We start from the raw sequence: 21,844 nt of genomic DNA, 5'->3' as shown, positions 1-21,844 counted from the left end.
TCGCTCAAAGTCCGTCAACTGCACATACGGTTCACGTCCACGCTGTCGCGGCATGCTACCAGTGTTAAAGACTGCGATGGAGCTCCGTATGCCACGGCAAACTGGCTGACACTGACGGCGGCTGTGCACAAATGCTGCGCAGCCAGCGCCATTCGACGGCCAACACCGCGGTTCCTGGTGTGCCCGCTGTGCCGTGCGTGTGATCATTGCTTGTACAGCCCTCTCGCAGTGTCCGGAGCAAGTATGGTGGGTCTGACACACCGGTGTCAATGTGTTCTTTTTTCCATTTCCAGGAGTGTATATTAGAGTGAACTTTTTAAAGCTGGGACTAATTCAATAAATTCGTGTAAATTAAATTTGTGTAAATTCATTTAAAGTAATAATATAACTTACTTTTAGTTTGAAAACATGAATGAAAAATCAAGCAATGATGCAAACACTGAAACCCAAGGGTGTTCAATAACAGCGATTTCTGTTGGAAGTGAAGTTGATTTATCAGTTCAGAGTCTAAGAAAAGAAAAATTAAGGAGTAAAATGAAACTGTTGCAAAGAAAAAAAACGATATTTACAAAACAAAGTAGCTCCATTGTCATCTGAAGCTACGAGGGTTGCCCATAAAGTAACACCGCATTTTTTCTTCGACAGTTTTGTATTGAACATAATGATAATTACGCACACGACAGAATGGTGTTTTAGCTACACACCCTATTTTTCCACGTAATCTACATCCCGTTCTATGGCCTTCCTCCAGCGCGAAGCAAGGACGTGTATGCCCTATCGGTACTAATCATCGTCTTAGTGGCGAAGCCAGTGCTTTACTGTGCGAATCTCCTCCTCATCGTCCTCAAATGGTCTTCCACGAATGGCATATGTCCTCGGGAATGACATCATCAGCTCGCTGCAACATGTCAGGTGATACAGCCGTGAATGGTCTCGCCGACCGCTGCAAATCGTGGAGCTCTGCCGAACCACCTTCTGTTGACCTCAGCCACCGTGCCCAGCGACTAAATGTTCTTCTGTCGCCAGAATTTGCTTCATAGACTTTGCACAAGCGTTTGTGAATATTTCCCACAGTTTCTTTCTCTTCAGTGAGAAATTCAATGACGGCACTTTACTTGTAACCTACGTCACCTACAGACGCCGTTTTGAAATATCCTGCAGCTATGCTATCTGTCGGAAGTGATGGAAACTTGGCGCGCTCACTCAGGAGACTTCAAATAATACACACGTAACATTTGGCACTCGTAGCATTATGGCTGAGAAAGAAAAAAAATGTGGCGCTCTACTTTCTGGGCAACCCTCGTAAACGCAGTGCCAGTTTGCAGATTGCACATGTGAACAGAAATCTATTTAAAGCTCATGTGACAAGCTTCTAATTAAAAATTTATCACACCTTGTTTCATTACCGTTTCCTTTCGTACAAGTATTCATTTAGTCGGTTACATTAGTTCTGCTTCGTGAGAAAGTCCATTTCGAACCATAGTAGTAAGCAGCTATCGTTTCGCGTTTACTCGGTTTCAGTATGACGACGAGCGCAACACTTGCCTCCATACAAATCAAAGGAGCCACCCTCTACTTCCCTTTCTGTATACTCTCTGCTCTTTGCCCCGGGAATGTATGCGCACTGCGTCTGCAGTAAGGCGCGCTCTGGAGGCTCGGTATAAGTCGGTGAAACAACCTTAAGTTGCGTCTTGTGACTAGAGATGGACAAACTGGCTCATCCTTGGGATCTAGTTCACTGGTGATCGCTCTTTTTTGGGAAGCGTTCATTTTCACTTGTTCACCGTTCATTTGTGCATGGTATATGGTTCTTAAGAAAAATTGAAAATTAGTAGCATAGATGACTGAAGATGGAGGGCGCCTAGAGCGAGGGGGTACTTGCCTCCCCCCCAGGAGTTTTTATTCATTACAGAATTCTCACACACCTGTAGAATAGCCAATTGTAGGGTTATGTGGCTGATCGCAGTGAAGTAATATAAGGCGACTCACAAAAAACCGGCCCCGAGTACAGATTGCTCGCCAATTACGCACGATTTGTTGACCGCTAGGGGCAGAGTAGATAAACACGTAATAATTAGCCAGTAAAGAAATAACAAATAACCTAATGCAAATAACAACTTCGAGACAATAGATGACGATTGGTGGGCGGCATTGGGCAGTCTAGTACTCGGGTCGATTTTTCGTGCGCCACCCTGTACCACTGAAATTGTATTGTAGAAGTTATCATATTCTCTTTACAAAATGTGACACCAGACACTCGATTATATACCGCAGGCTTCGTTCCAGTTGTAAGTCGGTCTGCCTTCCACAACAATGAACATGCTGTTTTACCTTCGATCAAAAAAAGACGGAAAACGGCCACTCGTGTGTGCCGTGCCGACTTCTTTTGTATGTGTAATAACAAAAAATACTTGCCTATTTTATAAGTATGTATTCTGCTGTTTATCGAAATAATGAAGTAAGCTGATGTGCCCTTTTGTTACCTGAAAAGATGTACGTATTACATACCACGTAATTTTATGTAATTTACAAAATGCATTTTAATTACTGGTCGTGGACGCTGAATAGAATACGAAAAGAACCAGAAGTCCAGAGTTCAAGAAAGGTTTAAAATAGATTTAGAATGGGCGTGCGCAGCGAACGAAACGAACAACTCGGTACTGAACTAACAAGGAGCAGTCAGCAGTGAAAAGGCGACGAATGGCCACGCGAAGGAGGACGAGTCCGGCCGCGGGAGATCGAAACAGAGACGGGAACGCGACCGAGGCTGGAATGAGACCGGGCGACGTGCCGTTGTCGAAACGAAACCGACCGGTTCCCGTTCCCGGGAACTGTAAGTACAAAGCCGCGACCTAAGTGAACTATGAAAGACCTTTCCTTGGAATTCGTTTCTTTCTCCTCCCGTTCGTTTTGGTGAACCGTTCCTTTGGATCCGTTAGTTCGCTCTACTTGTGACGTATATAGGGTGGGAAATCACCTGCTCGATTGTCGGTTTGCAGACGCATGGAGGTTGGAAGTAGATGCACATAGTCCGGCTACCTGGCTTCCCTTGCGCTCCTACCCCAAGCATCTCTCTTCCCCCCTGTTACATCATCAGACCGTAACTTACCCCTTAATACGACTCTACTGTACTTTGACGTAGTACATACATTTAATATTTGTTTTTACACACTTCATTTATAGATAAATATTAATTTTATACCGTTAAAACAATACTTTTAATAATTTGCAATTTTTTTATCTCTTTCAACACTTGAAATATTAGCCTAGAGAAAAAAGTTAATAGGACCATTTTTGTAGCAAACTGAATGTAATTTAATTTTGTACTGGCACACATTTCCGCCAGAATCCGCGGTTTTTGTGTTATTCAAGAAAAACCTAAAATGTCCTTTAAACTCCGACTCCCCCCTCCCCGCCCCCAGGACAATGAACACATCCCATCGGTCAGGATTTTTAGTATGTTGCTCATGACACTCCGTTCTACCATTGTACAAAACTTGCACTCGAAGAATTTTTTCGCCTGTCATTTTCTGTTGTTCGTTGACAATAGGCTTGTACACTCTCGCCGGTAGAACGGCATTTGCGATAACGTCTTACGCGTTAACCAATAGCAACGTGACACCCTGCCCCCTTTCCAACGGAATGACTTACCCAATTGTTTATATTTGTCATGGTAGACACCTTTGATTAAAAAGTTCTTACTGTCGGGTCACTCATACCGCCTAATGACAGAGTCCTTGGTCTAACAGAAAAGACTCTTAATATGGAAGAATTTATTTTCACGCCGCAAGAAATTTTTTAGGTAATAAGGAACAGTGACAAAAAACAGAAATTCTTATATACGGAAATGAAGCATTCTGATTTCTTAGCACTGAATGAGTGACAAAATAAAGAAGACAAATATAGGCAATAGTGAATGTGAATGCCTCAGAATCAACAGGATGAGACGCGAGAGACAGACGGCGTACAAAATGCTGTACAAAGAAACACTGAATGCGGTTATTAAATCCCAAGTGCTAAACTTTAGCCCAAAACGTTTTAGACTAAGATCGCAACCATATGGTACGATTGTTCCTCTTCGGTATTCTATTCTATGGCTGTATCCGCAAACAAGAAGTGCAAACGAAGAAGAATGATAGTATGTTTCGTTTGCTCGCTTTCAATTCTGCTGTCAATAATAGTTATTTCTATGGCCTACAATCAGTAGAAAACGTCCAAGGAGATAAATAACAGTAATGATTGAAGGGCTTCAATTAAGTGCTGTACAGATTGATACCATAACGTCTTCTAAACAATCTACTCCACCCGTTACGTGTATTCCACAAATTCAATAATTTAAAAGAATAATCAGGTTTATCTCCTATGTTAAATGTATTTTATTTGATTGACGGTGCACCTACTTTGCACCACTTTTGGACCTACGGCTCGTGAAATTAAATGAACTAGACACATTGAGAGAAACGGTAATTCATTGCAAGATGCAATGGACTGTAATATTTCAGTTATTATTAACACAGAATTGACGTCATTCAATTACGTTTCAGCCTCAGTATCTCGAAATGAACGAAACTGGAGGTGTACCACTGTTGAAATATGACCTACTACAAAAGCAAACTACCAGGAATACGCCCCCTAAACAAAGCTAACCTGCATAAGGTTGGTAGCGCTGCAATGATTTCAAACACTGGTTAACCGCGTTCATTTAAGATTTGTAAACAAATGTTCGGTTATCCTGTATGGACATGGAAAATGTGTGCTCTGCAGTAAAATACTTTTCAATACTTTCAGGTAAACTCTGTTACTGCTTGTAGTGATTTTTTACGTTGATACAGTAAGGTCAGCAGTTGCATTGTGTTTTTGGCTTTTGTCCATCAAGTCGCATAGCCGAATGGGAACGCCTGTCTGATAGTGACATTGGATGTGCTGTGTTCATGGGTGTCCGCAGAATTTTATCCGGGTCCGTTTGAGATAGTAGTTCAAATTATTTGCGTACGTTGTGCCAGTTTGTTGCTATACCTACATTCTTTAAAATATTTGTGAAAATGGGACTTGTAGCGAATCAGTTACGTATCTTGCGTTTAAGAACAACCAATGTCACGGATTATAAGTCAATTTTCATCGACGTTTAGAGATCGATGATGATAATTCATATTAAACTTGGATTAAACCGAAGATAATGTTCTTCGCTGTCTCGATTGTCGTCATGTTTACTTAACGTTTACACCAATTACAAACTTTACAACCATACGTTTTGGTATACCGTGTCCGATTTTGTTGCCGATTCATGTTAAAAAGAATGACACTCATTAGGGCTTATGTGGAATATTTAAACCGTTCAAAGTATATGCTAATATACTCTGTTTCAAACAAAACTATCGAAAGATGCTTTGTTTTGTGTTGAAATTAATGATTTTTATTTGGGTATAACAAAAGTAGAATGTGTACTAAGTATAGCGAAAGTTCCGAGGGTAGCAAGGTCTACATCGTATAAATAACAGCTATAGTTTCATTTGTTCGTGTAAAGTATTTTCAGACGGACACTCCCCCAACCCACATAATTTATCAACATGGAAAAACAATGTGTACATAAGTAAATGAGAACTAGAGTACTCAATACCAAAATATTAAATTGTACAGACGTGACTAACAGTGTATGAAAACCGTTTACACCTAAGCTGCATTACGGTAACACTAGAAGAAGCTTTTGTGTCAACAAAAGCAAATTTTTATTGAAACAGGTGCATTAAATCTCAGCACCAAATACAAGACCCTTCTTTTCTCAAACTATATGTTGTTAAACAAATTGACTCGTATGAGAGGTTTTCTATCTGTTCTCAATTTGTTCACAATATCAGGACTTACAGTTGGAAAAAAGAGAGAACCAGAAGAAATATCCTTAGATAGAAACACTGTATGAAGAGTAACTTTTATTTGTGAACTGAACTTTTGCAACCTCGTATTGTGAAGTATTTGTTAATAGTAATCAGATAAAATGTACATAAATTATTTCAGCATAGTGAAGTCTTTTCTGTAGTTTTTATGCTGCATGAAGGTCTTGTATAAAATCCAACGCATTTACATAGAGATCTGATCAGTTAAAGGAAGCTATTTTCTATGTACATGAGAAACTTTCTTAGCGCTTACTTTATATTTCTGTAGGCTATGTTCCTGTTCAGCTAAGCAGAAACATTAATTTTTATATGGGAGATTATTTCATACAGGTAAAGTGAGGAAACTAGTTCTGCGATTCAACTTTTGAGGGTTGAAAATAGTCATATGTTGCATGAATTGTGTCAGGTTGTTTTGGTGTGTACATTTGTGTTTTAGACCTCTGTTTGTTACATTTATGATACATTGTCTTCCTCAAGGGCAATGGCTTGTATCAAATTGTTTACTAGACATATGTAGGTCTAGTGGAGATACTACTGGAGTACTGGTTGTTCTCTGTGTTTTACTGTTACTGTTAATACATACAGATAAAATGATTTTTGTGCTATTTGGGTCTGCTGTACTGAATTGGCATGTAAAATTCTGCTTTAAAATAATATTCTTTGCAATGTGGAAATAAGTAAACTCTTTCCATCAGCACTGGTTGTTGTATGAGAGGCTTGATGAGCTGTATTTTTTGTTTGGGCTGACTCCAGCTACACATTGAAGGAGGAGGAAGGGGGGGGGGGGGGCACGGGACACCCAGAGTAGTTTAATTTCCTGGAGTTGGGTCAAGACCCCACTTATGGCCACTGTGATGTAATTCATGTACTTTTAACCTTCCTTTGAGTACCTGCCAGACATTTTATTTATTTGTTTGTTTTGATCCTCTGAATCATACAGCGTACAGAAATGCACATTTGATGCATATTAGGCACGTATAAGAAAAGGTACATCTCTATGACTCTATAAAATGATTACATACTTATATCACATGTGTAATGTACTTAGGTCTTATATTTATTCTGTACCAGAGTTTAGCATTTACACCAATAAAACTTACATTCAGTTATGTTACATAATGTCAATAGTTTAGGATCCATTGTGTCTATGAATCTAAAAGATTATTACATATTTATATCACATGCTTATATTTATTCTGTTGCAGAATTTAGCATGTATACCAATAAAACTTACATTCAGTTATGTTACGTAAGGTCAATAGTTCGTGATCCATTATCTGATTTTTTCTTGAGCAGTTCCTCATAGCAGGTTGTTTTCATGTATGCTGTAGAGGCAGTGTTTAATTAGGAGTGACTGTAGTTTTACTTTAAAATCATTCACTTGTGTAATATTCTTCACTGCTATTGGGAGATGATTGTAGAGTTTTATTCTCATATATGTGACACCTTTACTGTATAGTTTTGTATCATGTTGGTGCCAGTTTGAGTTTATATCTCAGTTGTTAATATTTTTCTTGGTGAAACATAGTAGGTCCAGTATGTGCTGAAATGGGAGGAGTAATATGTTCAGATTGTGGAACAGTGGTTAGCAAGATTCTTTCTGCTGTTTGAATAATATTATTCTAACTGTTTTTTTTTTTTAAATTTTTATTTAAACAGCCTTCCTGCTTCTGCACTGTGGCCCCAAAAGATAATTCTGTAGCTTAATACAGAGTGGAAAAGAGCATAGTACATTGATGTCAGGGTGCTGGTATTAACAGTATTCCTTATTTGTCTAATCATGAAATATACTTTACTCAATTTGGTGCATGTTATATCAATATGACTTTGAAGAGTTCTCTTTTTCTTTTTGCAAAGGTGATAATACCTGGGGTTATCCTCTTGGGGGATATACTGTTATTGGTTTTTTTGTTTTTATTTTTTATTTTTTATTTTTTAAAAAAGGGGGAGTGGTAGTTGAAATTATATCTAAAAGTATTTAGAAAAGTCTCAAATTTGTCATATACATTTTGAAACTGATATATATCCTGCCAGTTTTCTGTTTGCATGTGGGACAGAAAGGTGTGGATATTGCTTTGACAGAAATTTCTAGCTTTTTGAAAACAACTTGAAATGTGCTGTTCAGTTAAATATAGAAACATTTCTTTGTTTGTTCTTGTTTGGAATCATAGTTTTGTGAAAGGATCTGTGTTGAGTAGCTGAGTTTTGTATAGTTTTTCTTTAAGCAGTCGCGAAGCCTTCAGTGGTCACCCTAATAGAATATTGTCAAATGATCTTTCACAAAACCCAAAGAAATTCTGGTTGTATGTGAAGACTGTTTAGTGACACCAGGGGTAGTGTCCATTCCCCAGTGAATGAAACAAGAGCTGAAGCTGAGGGTAGCAAAGCAAAAGATGAAATGCTTAACTCTGTTTTCAAATGTTCCTTTACAAAGGAAAATCCAGGAGAAGTGCCCAATTCAATCTTTGTTCCATTGAAATGATGAGTGAAATAACTTTTAGTGTCAGTAGTGTAGAGAAACAGCTGAAATAGATAAAACAGAATAAAGCTCCAGGGTCTAACTATAATCTATTGTGGATCCTTTGAACAAAAACAGTGCCCAGTAGTTGGAGGTAAGGACAGGTCACTCCCATCTACAAGAAGAGCAGTATAAATGGTCCACAAAACTGCCATGTAGTAGCTTTGACTTAGATTTGTTTTAGAATCTTAGAATATATTCTGAACTCAAATATAACTAGGTATATCAAACATTTGACCCAACTCACATTTTTGTCACATAACACACCTTAAGCTTTATATCAAGGCAGTCAGGAAGATGCTGTATTTCTTGAATTCTGAGAAGCATTTGTTTCAATACCACACCTATGCTTATTGTCAGAAGTATGTTCACATGGGGTATCAAATGGAATTTGTGATTTGATTGAGGACTTTTGGCAGGAAGGATGCAGCTTTTTTTTTTTTTATCTTGGATGGAGAGTCTTCGCCAGATGTAATAGTATCCACGAATGTGTTCCTGGGAAATATGTTAGAACTCTTGCTGTTCATGTTGTATATTAGTGACCTTGCAGACAATATTAATCATAACCTCACACTTTTTGCAGATGGTGCAGTTATCAATAATGGAGCACTGTCTGAAAGAAGCTGCCTAAATATTCAGTCAAATCTTGATAAGCTTTCAAAGATTGGTAGCTTGCTTTAAACATTCATAAATTTAAAATAGTGCACTTCACAAAATGGAAAAAAAAAAAATCGTATCCTACGGCTGTAATATCAGCGAGTCACAGTTGAAATCAGCCAACTCAAAAAAAGACCTTGGTGTGAAATTTTGTAGGGATATGAAATTGAATGATCACATAGGCTCAGTTGTGGATGAAGCAGGTGGTAGGCTTTGTTTTATTGTTACTGGGAAAGCAAAAGCAGTGTATGAAGGAGATTTCTTACAAGTCACCTGTGTGGCCAGTTCTAGAGTGTTGCTCAAGTGTGGGATATTGAATGTATACAGAGAAGGGCAGCACAATGGTCACAGGTGTGTTTGACCTGTGGGAGAGTGTCACAGAGATGCTGATGAATCTGAACTGGTAGACTCTTGAAGATAGAGGTAAACTATCCTGAGAAAATCTATTAAGAGTTTAAAGAACTGGCATTAAATGATGACTAGGAATATACTACAACCCCTATGTAATGCTCATATAGGCACCATGAGGACAAGATTAGAATAATTACAACACACACAGAGGCATTAAAACAGACATTCTTTGTGTGCTCAATACGTGAATTAATGGAACAGGAAGGAACTCCGATAACTGGTACTAATTGCCATGCACTTGACAATGATTTGCAGATTACAGATGTAGATGAAGATAACTGGTTTTCATATTCTACCCATTTAAATAGAATGTTGGAAGAAACTTAATCTGTTAGGAGGTAAAGTAAGTATTATTGTTTCATTTATTAAAAGTTTAAAGTAGTACCCCCTAAAAATGTATCATTAAACTTCTGTGGCCATTAACAGATCCATATTTATCTTTCATTCCCTGTTATGGCCATGCTTGGGGCTATAAGTAGAGACGTAAATGTGTCTGTTTTGGCCACTTTTAAAAACTCATATACAACCTCTCTCATATACATTTGGTCTGCATTATAACCACACTAATTTTGTTCAAGTTTATTTAGTCTTGCCTGAGAGTCACACCTTAATTTATCTATCATTGTAACATAGTAAAATATGCAATACAAAATATGAAAAATGATGTTTTGTAAGTCAAGGCTTTGAGACAAACAGAAAATAAGTGATTTCGATATTCTTTGAGCAAAGTTAAAAATGAACTGGATTCTATTTTTGAGGGAATGAAGGTTGCTACTGCAAGCAAGTTGTACAATGGTCCAAGAACATTAAGAAATAAAATTTCTGAACTATCTCCAAAAGAATCTACTGGGCACTGTGGTTCAAGTTCAATCTCGGGAACAAAAAGAATGTTGATGGACTTGGTTGTGGACTGTTCCAACATGGGATTTCCAGTGACTAAGGGAAGCCTCTGCGTGTCTCTGTTTAATAAACTTATTGATAAGACAGATTAGTGAAGTCTTAAAAGTGGCATTGCAAATCATCAACATGGAAAGAAAGCGATATTATTTCTTTGAGAGAGACAATGTTTTGTCGCAGAAAGATGCTGAAAGTTAATTGGGCTAGAGGTCTGTTACAGAGGACAAAAATAAGAAATTGGTACCAGGAAGTATCAGAAACTCTGAATGATAAGGATATGTGAAATTACCTAACAGTTTTTAATATGGGTGAAATCTCTTTTTCTTGGCTCCTAAAGAGGAATTATCATAGATAGTTCCTACATCAATCATTATAATAGTTTTTGTTAATTGTTTCTCTGTTCCACTGAATTGCTGAGGCCTAACTTTTCTTTACTTTATGCATGTTTTTTTTTTCTTATAAGCTTGTATAAAGAACAAATTACTTTTTAGTGAATTGATTGTATAATTATTTAAAGCCTCAGTTTTACTATATAGTACAGTGACCAAAATAGGGCAATGACTGTCTATAGGTAGTGTTAACGTGGCCAAAACTGGGGAAATATGCCATTTCATGTTTAATTTTTTTTTTTGCTTCTATTATAAAAATTAGAAAATTTGTTTCTACATAGTTGTAATGTGCAGACTTTGAAACAATAGATACGATGTATGCAAGTAATTAGTAAACTTTTATCATATTGTAAACATATACCCTATCCTGAATTGTCCTAAAGATAGCCATAAATGGTGTCTCAACCCTAGCACTGATAGACTGAATGGTAGCAGAGACTGAGGCCTAAATTTGTTGAGTCGACAAACGCATAAAATGTGTTATGATCTTTTTTTTAAATACACGTTGTGCACTCTGTAGTTACATTTTAGTCCCTGATGGAAACCCCCATTTTGCTACTTGTCAAGCTCACAATATGTTTCATTTCATTAATGACAAGATTATCCCCATCCGAAACCCCCCTCATCTCGTTAATTTGCTATTTTTAATTTTGTTGATATTTTCCTATTGTTATTGATGTTGTCCATAGCTTGTTTTGTAAAGTCTTTATATCTGCCACATTAATTACGTCATTGGTCTATGTATGTGGTATCATGTTATTAACTAATCCTGTTGTATCAGTCTATGTGTATTTGGGTTTGCAACATTTTCTCATGTTAGGTACTGTGTGATAATTGTGGGTAGTTTGTAGTTTCTGATCTTGGTTTACTCAAGTTTGAGTTATAGTAACATTGGAATATTTTCAAAAGTCTGCAGCTAAATGATGCTGGATTGTTTAACGTCCAGTAAGCATAATGCTCTTTTTATAGAAGCATTCGTAAATGAAAAGAATCCCACACACAGAGAGCCGAACCTCTGACTGGGCCAGATTAAGGGGAATTAATAGCAGCCATTCCACATGAGCGAGCAGAAGGACCGCAGACCACCATGTGCTTGTCTTAATTGAACTACTGCAGAAGACAGAACAGGAAGTTGTTCCTATTATGCATTCATAATAGTCTCTGCCAACAAAGAGACAGAGATTAACATATCTGAGTAGAAGGACAAGAATTGTACGCTTGTATCAGAGAGTAGTGTGTCTCCAGGAATCCAGTATTCTGTTACAGAGAGACTATGAACAGGAAACTGTCTTTAACACAGAATTGTTCAGGCCACAGCAGGAAAACTGGGAACTACATTCGTTCACAGCTTTTGGTAGATCTTTAAGGCAAACCTATCAGTTTCAGCTGTGAAGGATCAAAATGCATGGTTTTGACAATGCTTACATGAGATGACAGATGTATGACTCTTTTCTGGAATGAAGCAGCAGAATTTCTACTAGGTTAGGTCCACCTTGATGATAAAGTGCTGCAGAACATTGTAGACTAAGAACAAATCTGGAATATGAATAAATTTCAAATTTAACACCTCCCCATTCACATAACAGTAGATTGGGTGGGTGGAGGGCATTGGTAAAACTTAAACCCAAGAAGGACCAGACCCTGAATGTATTCACCCTGAAGTTTTGATTGAAGCAATACCACAGATAGTTTTCTCTCTTAAAGAACTATTCAATGATTGTTTAAGACTGGAAAGGATTCTGCAGTGTTGAAAGCTTGTGGGGATGATTAAGAAATCTGAAGACATGGATGTAGTGAATTGTAGGTCTCATAGGCCTATTTACCTCATCAAATGCAGGCTAAAGCTCAAGAGTACCTCCTATGTGATCGATTGGAGGGATGCAGAGAGCTTAAGGGCCTTAACTGATGCCAGTTTAGTATTAGGAACGGATATTTCATTGATGACTATCAGTCGAACACCTCACTTAATTTGTAATTTATTCTGGAATTATACGGTTGCATTAGTGATCGACATTTTGAGCTTCTTTGACAACCTGTGGTGACCTGGAATGATTACATGCTTGAGACACCTCCAGATTCCTGACACACTATATGTTAGTCTCCGAGATTATTTTGTGGGACAGTAGTAAAATTCAATTCAAGAAAATATAAGGCTGTCAAATGCTTTACCAAGAGTTGACCTGTGGCTTGATTATCCATTGAAACCCTTCTTAAGATTATAATGGGGATGGATTAACTAAGCCATGGTGGCATATGCAGGCAACTTGTTAGTAGTTGATTCAGATGCCTCCAGGACAGCTTTGGAGGAGAGTGCAGGTACAGTCTTAGGTCAAATGCATCAATGGTGCAGAGATAATAAATTGTCATGTTCTCTCTGTTTTCTGCTGAGCTGTCAAGATGGAAACATAGCACCAGTTTTAACCAGGGTTAAACATCACACCGACTCCAGAGTGGTGAGCAAGATGAAACGTTGGGTGAGCATGGCCCTTGTGAGAGAGAGAGGATTCAGGTATGCGCAATAGGCTATATGTGGCAGTCGAGAAGGTTTTATATCTTCACTTGTACATGGCAGTCTCCTTAGCAGCTGAAGATTGGGACACGGTAAATAGTGCCTCTTGGTCTCTAGCAAAGTGCACCAAGAAGAACGCCTAAGCATGCCAGTCTGTGAAGTTTCAGAGTAGGAAAGCACAGCAGATGAAGGGTTCTCAGACTGTAATTGACCAGCAGGCAGTTTGATGACACTGCTTTGAAGGTACTCAGCAGGTTTTTCAATTTCACAACAACTTCCAGTTATGTGCCCATTTTAGGTCTTGGCAGTGCAGTGAAGCAAGTAGGCAACACAGTTCCGCCAAATGTGGCAGAAGAAATTTGATGAGTGACCTGAAGGGTGCTCAGCAAGACACCCTCCAAAATCAAACAACATCCAGGTGACAAGAAGCTCGCACTTTAGAGGACCCAGGAAGACAGCAATGTCTCCATGTTGCTACAACTCTGTAGTTGTTCTGCAACAGATTGATTACAATGAAAAAGTGTGTCAAAATCTGGAGGCCCTTGCATAAAAGCTTTTCAGGCTTTTGGATTGTTACCCTACAGACAAAGTTCGCAAGATGACCACAAAGAGCACAAGATGACCAGGACTCTTGTGAAGGAAACAGGTATGCCAGACAAGATTGTTGAACAATTACGACTGAATGCTCCATTTCCATTTAGACTATATGGGCAGCCGAAAGTTCATAGAGTGTGTACCAGTGCACTCAATTGCCAGTAACACTGGCACATCAATGTACACAACAGCCAAGTACTGGAAGAAACTTCTGTTCCCATATGTGGGGAACTGTATTTACCATATCCATTTATCGGAGGACTTCTTGCAATATCTCAAACACCTGCATGTCGCAGAACCTGATATAGTGGTCAGTTTTGAGGTGGTATCCTTGATAACTTGGGTATCACTGAAAAATTCATTGGAACTGATTGCAGAGAAATTTGGCAATGCTCTTTTGGACGTGTTCAGGCACATACTGCCCTCAGTGTATTTTCTGTATGGGGGCTAATGAGCAGACAGAAGGTATTGAAATGGGCAGCCGTCTGTCTCCAGTGGTTGCTGGATAATGTTCATGGAGAGATTTGAAGTGGAGACATTAGAGATTGCTAGATACAAATCCATATGCTTCTTCAGGTATACATATGTTGCCTCTGTGATCTGGCCTCATGGTAGGGATAGCCCCAATGAGTTTCTGTTACATCTTAACTCATGCTACCCAAATATTAATTTCACTATGAAACTGGAAAAGGATGGCCATTTTTGTCTGTAACTGTCAGAAGGAGAGAAGATAGGTTGTTTGGCTACAGTGTGTGTCACAAACCTACACACACTGATTTATACATACAAACTAGCAGCTTTCACAATCCAGTGCAGAAGAATGGAGTTTTGAAGACATTGGTCCACATGATACACACATTGTCAGACTAAGGAAGTTTGGTAATAGGAATAGAGCATCTACGATTAGTGTTCTGCAAGAAAGGAAACACAGTCAAACAGATTCAGAAGGCTCTTCATCCAGCTAGTCTTCCACTCTATCAAAGAAAAGAGCAAGAGGATTCAAAGACCTTGGGGTACTTGCCCTATGTCGGGTGTATTTGTGCCAAAGTCAGCAAGATTTCCAGGAAGCGTAATATCGAATGTGTTTTCTGGCCACCTACCAAAATAAGAGGACTACTGGAAAATGTGAAAGATGACTCACGACTACGAAAATCAGGAATCTGTAATATACTTTGCCAATGTGGCATATCGTGCATTGGCCAGACAACCGGTACGCTGGACATCAGGTGAAAAGAACGTCAGAGGCACACCTGACTAAGCCAGGCAACTAAATCAGCCATTTCTGAGCACTGTATGGAACTTAATCATCCCATGAACTATGAAAAAACAAGGGTCCTTGCACAGGTCCTCAGATATTGTGACAATGTTATAAGAGAGTTTAGAGAGATAAAGATGACCAGAAACGTCTAAAATTGTGGCACTAGGCACTAGCTCAGTAGAGCCTGTGATGATGCACTGGAGTTGCTGAAAATGTGGCAGGGGAAGCAGCAGAAATCCACAAAATGAACTGAGGGTGTGGTCATTGGGAACGAACCCCAGACAGAGCACCAGGTGCACTGGACCAAAGATGGAACATTGCAGGATGCATTTAGCAGGAGCAGACCTCAAAGAGATCACCTAGAACAGCACTGAACCAAAAAATGGAATACCAGCACACAGACGAGTGTACTGGATTTAAGACACAACATCAGCTCCAGGCCTGGCACACCAAAATGAAGAGGAAATGCCTAAGAACATTTATAGTGGGAACGGACAGCAGAGGGAACACTTGGAACTGCAATGGACTGAAAGCAGAATGCCAGTGTGCAGACAGGTGCACCAGATGGAAGAGGGAATGCCTGAGAACATTTTCAGTGGAAGCGGACCACAGTGGGAGCACAACCGTCTCACATTGGACCAAAAATAGAATGCCAGCACACAGACAGGCACAGTGGATCAAAAGGGGAATGCCTAAGGGCATTGCTAGGGGGAGCGGACAGTAGATGGAACACCTGGAACCAATCCTGGAAGGGAGAGACCATAGAAGTTACAAATATTTTATTTTACATTCGATTTCTAGTTTCGGGCTGAGACTCATTTTCAAGTCAACACAACAAAGTCAAAAATGGCATTTCTGAACATGTCAACAAAATGTGTAATGTAAATTCAAAGTGCATACAGATGTCTGTGTGCACTGTGAATATACATTACGCATTTTGTTGACATCTTTGGAAGTGCCATTTTTGGCTTTGTTATGTTGATTTGAAAATGGCTCTCAGCCCAAAACTACTCACTGAATGAAAAATAAAATATTGGCAACTTGGACTGGTTTTTTGTTCTAAGATGATTTCTGACAAGGTAAACATTCCACAAGCAGAAACTGACCTATAAGGTTAGGAGGCAGTTCGTTTTCTAGGCAGGTTGTGTGCAGATATCTAGGGGTACATATACATGAAAAATCAAACTTCAACTGCACATCACCAATGCAGTCTCAAAAGCATCTTAAGTCATTGCATAACTTTGTAAAACAGGAACTACCACCTATAGACTCCCACTGCTGGTAGTCAGACCCTACAGCAAGGTGACGCTTTTGCCATTAGCAGCTTCACAGCCAATATGTTGACATTACAGCAGTGCTACATACCACATAAGAATATCTTGCAGATGGCGCAGTGAGGCATGCTTATAATGCTTGCCAGAGTGTTTGGTGCCACTTTAGTAGTCACTGCTTGTTATTTTAGATGTACATCCAGTGGATATTACTGCCAGTCATCTTGTTGTCTCATATTGGGTCAAGAAGTGGCGAGCTGTGCAAGATCCAGATGTTAACTACTTATGGAATCTGAAATACACTCCAGTTAACATACTGACAGATGGATATCTGACAAAACGATTGGGACTCATCTGTTAAAGGTTGATGGATCTACAAAATATTTCCAAACATACAGAAAAGGCTAATACTTCACCAAGTCATGTGGTTAAGTGTAACTGTTAGAGACCTCGAGTTGTGGTAGATTGGGAAGAGCATGGCAGATTCCACTCGCTTCACTTGTTGAGGAGATACTTCTGCAGGTCTCGTCAAAATCTGCTTAAAAGGCGTAGAGCTCACAATACACAGTTTAAGTGTCACTGAACGTGAAAGGAGGAGTGATAAACTATCAGCGAAGTACTAAGTGAAGCTGACTCAGTGCATCGAAGCAGACATTACCTTTGCCTGCTTCATCCTCATTGCTGTGACCATTTTCTAGAGCCACTGTTGATTTGAACAGTTGCATACAGCGTTGTGGATGGCACATGAAAGTTTACCTAAATAATCCTCAGTGGTTGAAGAATAGGATTTTTTAATGTTGCAATACCATTAATGTGTTACAGTAATTCATTTATTTGAAAAATATAAACAGCTTACTGCATGGGGCGTTTTAAATTGTTGTTTTCCATAGAAACCATTTTGAGAATTCCACAAATGTGGGCACTATTCCAGTGGCAGTAGATTGAGATGTACAAACGATAGGCATAGTCACAGCTACAAACATTTGGAGGACACCCCTGCTGCCTTGTGAGCAGACCTGAAATTATTTCTGGGAAACTGACAAATCAGTGAGCTGGTGGCAGGGTTCAGTATATAGTTTGTTTTCTGATCATATTTTTAAATCTTTTCATTAATGAGTGGATAGTACTTCCAGCTATAAAAATTGTAAAAAAGTGAAACAACTTGTATCGTATTTTTTTCAATGGATATTGGAGAAGGAATGCCATGAAGTTGACTTGCTCATACCTAGTAGAAAGTGTTAATCTGTAAATATTTCGCTAGAAGAAAGACAGCTTACGTCAACTATCCAGCTAATTAAGATATGGAGTACATGTATGGCTCTAAATGGGTACTTGCACTGACCTTTACCAAGGTATTAGGTTTAATATTAATTCACTCTATGTATCATGTTTTTGATATTTTATCCTGTTCTTCATAATTTAATATTTTACACTCTATTTTCACTACTCACGGATCAGGTGATGATACCACTATTTTCCTTCACTTCTCAATCAGTATTTCTCTGCCCTTCATCTCACAGATACAGCAGGCTTCTCAAGGTTCAGACTGTGTCCAAATGATAAAATTTTGTCATACTTGGGGAGAGATGAATATTTATTTATTTATTTATTTATTCATTTATTTATTCATTCATTCATCCATCCATTCATTCATTCAGCACGTTATGATGATACTAAATTTATCATAATATAATGAAAATAAAGAGCTCAAGAAATATACATACATACATAATACATAAGTATGCGTTATGAAGATAGGCCAGTGGTTGGCTCTGGCCTTGAACGAACTATCCCCGCATTTGTGTAAAATTATTTAGTACAACCTAAATCAGGATGGCCAGACAGAGCAAACGTCTGCTCCTGAATATGGAATCAGCATCCTAACAACTGCATCACTTCATTTTGTTGGTCCCCAATGTACAGTGTTCTTCGATGCATAGCTTCTCCCTTCATTGGTGCACACATCGAGGACACCTGCTGATGACTCTAGAACCATGAGCTTGTTGCAATGCCCTTGAACATGCCACTATTCCCCACACGCATGTTCATGTTCTCCCCCTCAATGCACCTGAAAAACTGAATAAAAATCACACCCGTGATGATGAGTGAAATAATGAATACAGGAGAATGACAATACAATCATCCTAGCACATGATGTCCTTGCAAAATCTTTACAATATTGAAATGTGGCAAGGTGGTTAATTATCCCCTTTCATTGTTAACCAATACTGTGAGACCTCTAAGTAATCTTTTATTTTGTAGTATGCATTATTTATGAACATTTTAACTGCCTTTTTAAACAGATGTACTTTAGTATTTTCATCTTCTTGGACATTTTATTATACAATTTATTCCCTGAGAGGAAATGCTGTTTAGAGTTTTTTGTTTATTTTTACTTGGTAACTTTTTGTCCAAATTAGGGCTGTAATTTTACCCAACCCATAAAAACCCAAGTGTTTCTTTTGCACCCTGCCAAAATCCCAATAAAACCCAACTATATTTAATTACGAAACTTTAATTAATGTACAAAATGTTCTATAGTTAGCCTTACATATATTAAACAGAACCATCATATTTATTGAAGGCAACTGTTTACTGTGCCAAAAAATATTTCATTAATATCATGTTTTAACTTTTCTTGCAATATAAGAAACTCATCTAAGTAACATTTTCAATTCCAGAAAAACTTTAGCTTGATGTACAGTCATAGTGACTGTAAAGTACTATTTACTACTTTTTGGAAGCTTTCACAAATTTATAGATCTTCATTAATTTCTTGACTCTTTTCTATCTTACATTATTTGTTAATTTTGCTCAAACAAGCTCATAGATGGTGGAGATTCTCTCTATGGATGCAGTGTTGGCAGGGTAAGGAAAGAGGCACTAATAAAGTAGTTCCAAGAAGGAATGAGTGCTTTGAATAAATTAATCATAGGAATTTAAATTTAACAAAAAAGGCAGGTTTTATTAATTTTTTTAAAAATATCTGGGCTGTCCCCAACCCTGGTCCAGATTGGTTCTTTTTTCATGTGTTCAATTTGTGAAGAAAAGCTCCAATTTTTACACACTTAAGTTTTGCTTCTTTTATCGAATTTCTTTATTCTAGTCCCTAGATATCTTTGGAATCAACTTCAAAAAGGTAGTAATGGAATAAACTTCAAAAAAGTAATTACACTTCTATGAATCAAATGAAAGTTTGATTCTCTTCTAACACTATATCATTTTACTTAGCTCTCATAGTGTAGTACCTTTTACCAACAGAACATGAGGTAGAAACCTGATGTTGTGATATGTTGGACTATTTGACCTTGTAGGGAATTTCAGTAGTGTGCTCCCACAGCTAATTAACATCTCAAAAATAAGCATATGCATGTGTTGCAGCAAATTTTGAAGGAAGTGGAGACCCATCTGTCAGCAGTTGAGATTCTTAATCTTATCTGTATAAAATTATATTTCTGATTCCATTTCATCTACGTAGAACTCGGGCAGCACAATTCCGCATTAATACCCATGCTAGCAAGTGTGCAAATGGGGGTGAATAACTTGGTATATTACTGCTCTTTATGGGGTAGCAGTAGTCAGAATTTTCTTACGTGCCTAATTTCCTGTGAGAATGTTATTCTGGAATAAATGTTTAGATTCACTGAAGCATCAAATATACAGAATCGTGAAGATGATTGAAATGACTGTGTAATGAAAATATATTTTATGTATAAAGTTTCAGTTTTTTCTCCAGTCACTTCAGTATAGTTTTATCACAAATACGGTGAGGAAACATGAAAAATCTGCAACAAAATTACTCTGTTCCCTAGTGGCCTTTTAATTGTTTCAGAATGTGAACTGAGAAGGAAAGGTCCTAGCCTTTTTTTTTTTTTTTTTTTTTTTTTTTTTTTTTTTTTTTTTTTTTTTTTTTTTAACCATTTCCCCCCCCCCCCCCCTCCAACGAGCACTGTTCTGTTACATGCTGTCCTAAGACGTCACAAACTCCATAAAAATAGCACTTCACACAACTGTGAATAGTGAAACTTTTTTTGCTGGTAATAGTTATCACTTAAGCAACCTTCACAGTGATTTGCCAGTGCAGCAATTGATAGGTGCAGAAATAAAAGATGAAAGTTTGCGTGCATTTCTGATGCTTCACAATACCCTGGTACTGATATTTTTTGAATTCAGGGAAATGAAGCAGCGTGTGTTGTAGCTAAATGTTTGTATCTTGTCTTCAGAGGCCTGTATGCCAACTCCGTTAAGAAGATCCCCAATGCACATTAGCTTTGCTATAATAATAATATTGTCTGATTACAAGAATGACATGCCAGTTCTCCCAGCCCTCTTTCTCTGATAACCTCGCTGTTAGTGAGATGATTTACCTTAAACTTTATTCCTTTGTGCATTACCCTTCTATCTCCCTGTACTACTTGTAAAACTGACCTAGCATATTATCTGAATGAATAGAAGGCCAATAAATACTATAACCATTAAGAATCACATATGTTTGTCATGCATAGTAATAAGTTCAGTTCACATTTGTCCACATTCAAATTATGTGTGAATTCTGTTAACTGTTAATGTTTCTTATCTTATTTACTCATGAGAAGAAAGCCACCAGTTCTGAAAGTCAGTGATTCATTGTGTTTTCATTTTCTCTGCTAGAGTTTTTGTTTAATTCTTTAAGAAGTGATTCTTCTTCTTTCTTGTGTTGGCATTCACTTTTTTCTTTTCTATTCAGCTTATAGGTAGTAATTTCCGTTGTGTGTTGGCAGTGGTTGCCATATTTTAACACCAGGGGAAGTGTTTTATTAATGTTATCATAGTCAGTTACGTGAGAAAGGGGAGGGGGGGGGGGTGGCAATGGTTAAGGTTTTGGGCCCATACTGTGCAAGAGTGAGACTCAAATCCCCATATGGCCTTCCAGATCTAGGGTTAATCAATCTTTCCCTGAATCGTTTAGCTCAAATGCTGAGATGGTTACCTTGCATTGGCCATGGTTGCTTTTTATTTTCTGTCCTTATCCACCAAAGGTGTCTCTAAGCGTCTTGATAATTAGTTGCTAAAATATAACGTTATCATATTTCTTCCTGCTATATTTTCTTTGATCTTTGAAATATGCTCACAGGACCTAAATTGTTTCTTTCCTTTATCGACATTGGTATACTTTATATGACTATTAATGCAATAACCATTGTTTTGTAGGTGCAGGATACAAGTACGTAGCAACAGAATTTGACAAGAAACTTGAAGAACTATCAGAAAAAGAGACTGGTTTGAGTGATGTTGAAATTACTATCCTCCTTCGTGTTTTAACAAGAGCCACACTTTGTAAGTGCTATTTTAATTTTCCACCTTCTGTGTGTGCCAAAATCATTCTTAATCGATTTTCATAAATTGTAGTCTGGTTCCCAAAAATAATGGTGTTAACTTAGTGATTGTTCAAGTGTTGAAATATTGCACA

At 38.1% G+C, this 21,844-nt stretch overlaps 1 protein-coding gene across 3 annotated transcripts in view; it reads left to right on the top strand.

Annotated features, from left to right (window-relative positions):
• The first annotated feature begins 4,647 nt into the window (after nt 1–4,647).
• Nucleotides 4,648–21,844, top strand: part of LOC126267979 (centromere protein I-like) — a 351,312-nt gene continuing 334,115 nt past the window's right edge. Inside the window, exons 1-2 of one of the 3 annotated variants that reach the window (XM_049973330.1) lie at nt 4,648–4,788; nt 21,586–21,711. In XM_049973330.1, the coding sequence (XP_049829287.1) occupies nt 4,737–4,788; nt 21,586–21,711 (178 nt within the window). In that variant the 5' untranslated portion in view covers nt 4,648–4,736. Of the gene's footprint in view, nt 4,789–4,905; nt 4,990–21,585; nt 21,712–21,844 lie in introns of those variants that run through there. The other 2 variants (XM_049973337.1, XM_049973346.1) reach the window with 2 other exon arrangements.

Source organism: Schistocerca gregaria, chromosome 1 (assembly GCF_023897955.1).
Source record: "Schistocerca gregaria isolate iqSchGreg1 chromosome 1, iqSchGreg1.2, whole genome shotgun sequence".
Taxonomy (NCBI): Eukaryota; Metazoa; Arthropoda; class Insecta; order Orthoptera; family Acrididae; genus Schistocerca; species Schistocerca gregaria.
This window is presented reverse-complemented; position numbering and strand designations above follow the sequence as displayed.